General features: G+C 35.1%; 1 protein-coding gene across 1 annotated transcript; it reads left to right on the top strand.

Moving 5' to 3' along the window:
- The first annotated feature begins 628 nt into the window (after window positions 1-628).
- On the top strand, window positions 629-3,966 carry LOC141427813 (uncharacterized). The gene is made up of 2 exons (XM_074087397.1): window positions 629-681; window positions 3,394-3,966. The coding sequence occupies exon 2, from the start codon at window positions 3,403-3,405 to the stop codon at window positions 3,901-3,903; it is 501 nt and encodes a 166-aa protein (XP_073943498.1). The 5' UTR covers window positions 629-681; window positions 3,394-3,402; the 3' UTR covers window positions 3,904-3,966.
- The last annotated feature ends 1,348 nt before the right edge of the window (window positions 3,967-5,314 follow it).

Consider the following 5,314-nt stretch of genomic DNA (forward strand, 5'->3'; position numbering starts at 1 on the left):
AAATATGTCTGCATATTAATTAGAATTTAGAACTCAAAATTTACTCTACGTGCTACTGGTGGTTAATGTTTGGTACTTTTTCAGAGTTACGCACCGAAGGGGTGGCTGCGGGATCATGTTACTAAGGCTAGCTGACTGTCACGGGGGCTGTATTTTTTAAATCATAAAAGGCATGTCTTTAATTTTTTTTTATAGTGTGCTTTGTTGTAGGTTGTACTAACAAAAAAACGATAAAATTAAACAAAAGGGAAAAATTAAAAAGGACCCCAGAAAACCGTTTTTCCACCTAATTAAATAGTTATAAATATTGTATTTTTATTATAAAAGACACGTATTGGTGTACACGTAGTGGATATTACCAGGGCAAGACGTGTCCGAGTCCGACTCGCACTTGATCGTTTCCTTTATTTACTTACAGGATAATTGAGCATCTTGGCACTAAATTTGAAACATGTGGAACCCCGATTAAAATTCCAAATAAAGATACTTTTAAGCTAGGTATTTCTGAATGCACCTACGAGTATCCTGTTATAAAATTTACTGTAGTAAGATTAAATTCAGATACGCCAAGTAAATTTTTAAATACTTCTATCTGGTATCAGTGACGTAAGCTAAAAATGATTATAAATGCAAGTCTGAAATTTAGCGAGTTATAGTTTCTTTGGAGCTGGTGTCGATAAGGTAAGCGGGAAACTCTTTTTAACTTTATTAGTACCGACTAAGCTGACGAGCCAATGTAACTGGTTACTTTTCATTCAACTTTATATGGAAAGCAACCTGTTATTATTGCTCGTCTGTTTATATTTACTGCCATGAACGCACATAATTATATTTCGCGGTTTCCCATAGAGTTATCTGTTAATAGTTTATAAACTATATGAGCATAAGTTCGAGTTACCTCCTGCACAATATAGAACTGGTCACTGCTCCCAGCGCGCACAAATTACGCCTCTTTTCTTCATACTTTGTGAATATTTTGAAGATCAAAGCATAATTCAGCTAAAACAATAGTGAAACTCATATTGTATGAACCATTTTTGAATAGTAGGTAAGCAATTATACAAAAAAACGGCATCATTATTTTATAATATCACCAATAGAAATATTAATTTAAAACTTTTTTTCAAACATCCAAAATAATTAATGAAGACTTGTCGTAGGTATTTTTTTTTCATTATATAACGAACTTATAAACACAATGTTTCTATAATAAATGATACCTTTTAAGATGTTTGGCAGTTGCAAGCGGCTTAAATTCCTACATTCCAGGAGTCTTTTTTAGGGTTCCGGAGCCAAAATAGCAAAAACGGAACCCTTATAGTTTCGCCATGTCTGTCGGTCTGTCTGTCTGTCTGTCCGTCCGTCCGCGGTTTTTCTCAGGGACTATTAATGATAGAAAGCTGTTATTTTGCACGAGTATGTATGTAAACTATGCCGACAAAATGGTACAATAAAAAATACAAAAATACAATTTTTAGTGTGCCTCCCATAGACGTAAAGTGGTGTTTTTTTTTCTTATTCAACCTCGTAGTGTGGGGTATCGTTGGATAGGTATTTTAAAACCATTAGGGGTTTGCTAAGACGATTTTTCAATTCAGTGATATGTTTGCGAAATATTCAACTTTAAAGTGCAAATTTTCATTAAAATCGAGCACCCCCCCTCTCTAAAATCTAAACCGGTGGGTGGAAAATTTTGAAAAAATTCAGAATGGTAGTAAGTATATAAAACTTTCAAGGAAAACTATAACGGCTAAGTTTGCTTGAGAATTATTAGTAGTTTAAGAGTAAATAGCAGCCTAAGGTATAAAATATACCTAAACTTGGAAGATTCCGTACTACCTATTATTAAAACATAGTGATACACATTGTATTTTTTTCCACCTGTATTTTGTTTACCTATGTTTTACAAATAAATAATTCTGATTCCGTATAAAATACGCAATCCTTAGAAAAATATTACTAATTGTGTCGTAATGGCTACGGAACCCTAGCTTGGGCGTGTCCGACACGCTCTTGGCCGGTTTTTTTATTTAATTTAATAGTCTAACTAAATGCCTCTTTCTGGTCTGTAATCGTGTTCTGCTGCATCCGTAGTCCGAAATTCGAGCGAATGTAATAAAAGTTTAATTATTGCATCTTTTGGGGGCTTATCGAGATTTTTGACAGCCCCAAGATAGTTATAAAGTGCTCTCATAATCCTTCAAGATACGGCTGCAACTAAAGCAAGTTATAATAATAATAATAATAATTTATTCAAAAAACTCATTTTACATCATATTTAACTTAAGAACTAAAACATACTGTAAAAGAAATATTTACAACAAATGCCTGAACTAGGATTCCCTGTGTTTCAGGCAAAATAATTCTAATATATTTAGATATAATTTAATCAACTTCAAAAGGTTATTCCAAATTAAACAATGATAATATTGACAGTTTTCTTAATACTAACCTAATTTGAAAGTATAAGCGACATTATAATTAAATTCTTATTCCTTATGCATAAATATAATAAAATTACCTATAATAATGCGACAATTTAGTGATATAAAACAGAAATTATTTCACTATACATAGTAACTTCTCTGTGTCATCGTACGACATGTTCAGTAGGGCACCTTGGAGTTTTTTCTTACACTTAACATAACTCAACGAATATAAGTCTAGCCTCGCATTCAACCTATTATAAAGAAGTAGACCTAAAAAAACGAAAAATTTTGAAGAAAATGCGCGTTTTGGTGTTCTGTTATGTAAACTTAGTTAAGTAAACGATGCGTTCTAGTAAATATTACAGTTCCGAGGAAAGACAACTGCTGCTGTTACAATGTAGCCAAAGCCAACTAATGCGTAACTTCCGGTTTTGTTTTAATAGTCGTCAAAAAACCTGATAGTTAGTTCCATATACATTAAAACAATGTAACTTTGGTTTCTGAATCGTCGGTTTAGTGCAAGAATTCACTAATTGCTAAAATTGGTTAAACGCAGTTTGCACGCTAAGTAAGGTAGGAATACTGAACAAGTATCAGTTAACAATTTTAGCAATAATTGATTTCTAGCTTTTAGCCGAAGGTAAAGTGGTGTAGGCGGAGTATGAAGCATTTATATTAATCGTGTAACAAAATTTTATACAGAAGAATTCAAAACAAGTTTAATTCATTTATGTTCACTGTGTTAATCTAGGTGATCCTGGTTCAGTAAATTCGAGGTTAACTGGCTTGAAATGGAAGCATATAGTAAGCGTATCTAATTTTCAAAGGCGGTGGCTATACCGTCTCGTGTGCATCACCTCGATTTTTATTACTAACATCAATGTTAAATTTACGTATTAATACCTAAGTGGGTTTGCTGATGAACCTAGAATAGAATAAATAGTTGGTTTTCATTTGTTTCCAGCTGTCAACGATGAAAATCTTTATTGCTTTGTTCGCCCTTGTGGCCGTGGCCGTGGCCAATCCCCTTCCGCTAGTGCAGATCATCGTGAACGTGGACGCACCCCAGGGACCCATCGCCGGCAACCCTGTCTCAATAGATGGCATTGAAGGCAGCCCCGCCTCTATCGACATGCCCATCATCGACTTCGTGCCTGAAGAAGCTACATACGACCCCCTGCCTCTTCCGCCTATTGTTATCCCCGAGCCAGTTTTACTGCCTGAGCCTGAATTGCCAGTTGTCATTCCTGAGCCCATTGTACTCCCCGAGCCTGGGCTGCCAGAAGTCGTGCCTGAGCCAATTGAGATTCCCGAGCCAGAGACTCCTGAGTCCGTTCCCATCTCCCCTGTAGTCATTCCCGACCCTGCACCCGAGTCCGTTCCGATCTCCCCCGTCGTTGTCCCCGAACCTAAACCTGAAGTCGCTGACTCCATTCCTATCTCTCCCATTACCTCTCAGCCCCAACAATCTTAAACAAAAGTTCAATGTTAACGACAATATTTTTTTAATGCAAATAAATTACTTGCTTTGACGATATTGCTTGATTTTCAAAAGTAATTTGATTGAAATCCATGAAAACACACGGCAGTGTATTAACCCAATCTTTGAAACGAAAACCTTTTTGTATCTCCTTCTTACCCCAATTTAATTTTCTATTACAGGTAAATAGGTCTTTTTTAGAAACCAAAGATTTGCTTAAACCATTTTCCTATTTGCGAATTATTAAACAGCAATTTTTACTTTAGTTTTGTGTTAGGTGGCTAAGCTAAACGGTTGTTTTTGAATACCTACGTGAAAATATCAGAGCAGTATCTCATAAATTATAATGAATTTAAAAGGAATACTATCATGGTTAAGTAGGTAAGCTTTAAATACTAGACAAAACGATTACTCGTTCCATAAAACTTATTTAATATCGAATATTTACCGCATGTTAGTTCTGTTTTATTCTGATTTATTTAATTGATCATAGGAGAATTTGGTCCACTTGGTACATTTATGTTTCATTGTCAATATTTACACAGAATGATAAAATCCCTAAATCTAAATAAATATTTCTAAAACAATCCAAACTCTTAGTTTATCTCAGAAAATCTGTGAAAAGTTACATACAGTTTTATGGCAATGGTTTACGTACAGGAAAAGATACCATAACCGTCGGCTGTTGCTACGCGGGGCTGGCCAGTATACTTCGCTATAAATAAATCTGACTCACGCATTCCTAGTCGTTGACGTAGCTGCATTACCAAGGGTTGAATGAAAGATAATTCTGTAATTTATTGTGAGGTTTTGTTTTTGTTGAATGACGTAAACCTAAGCAGAAAATGATGTGTTTACTCGTCAGTTTAAGAAGAACCGCGACTTTTTGTTTGTCTTGAGCTGGATTGATTGTTAAGGAACATACACAACCGAAGTCAATCCAAACTTAAATTAAAAAAGTCCATTTAATAAATATTTCTCTACTACATTAATTTTGGAACAAGACAACTAAATTAAAACATCACTTATTACTTTAAGTATAGACGATGCCGCTAGTCCACGAAACATGACTTGGAGGTTACTTCATATTATTATGTTAAACGCACACGTCTCAATGGAATTCAAGCGGGAAATAAATTCATGACTGTTTTTCTATTATCTCCGATTAACTAATTTATTAATAAGCACACAATATCTAACCACTTTGTTGCCAAGCAATTACGTATCACACTCCTCCGTTCCCCCGGGCGAACAATGAGCCTAAAGGAACAGGAAAAAGTAGAAGAGATACGCATCTCGTTTGTTTTATTTTATTTCTTACTTGCAGGAACGGCCCCTCGGCATTCCATTTCGATATCCTGAACAGCGTCACTCGACTATGTGCAAGATGCACTTAGTTTGCACT

Source organism: Choristoneura fumiferana, chromosome 5, assembly GCF_025370935.1.
Source record: "Choristoneura fumiferana chromosome 5, NRCan_CFum_1, whole genome shotgun sequence".
NCBI lineage: Eukaryota > Metazoa > Arthropoda > Insecta > Lepidoptera > Tortricidae > Choristoneura > Choristoneura fumiferana.

Excerpts from the sequence above, each read along its gene's own strand:
- LOC141427813 (XM_074087397.1), top strand. The coding sequence starts at position 3,403 with ATGAAAATCTTTATTGCTTTGTTCGCCCTTGTGGCCGTGGCCGTGGCC.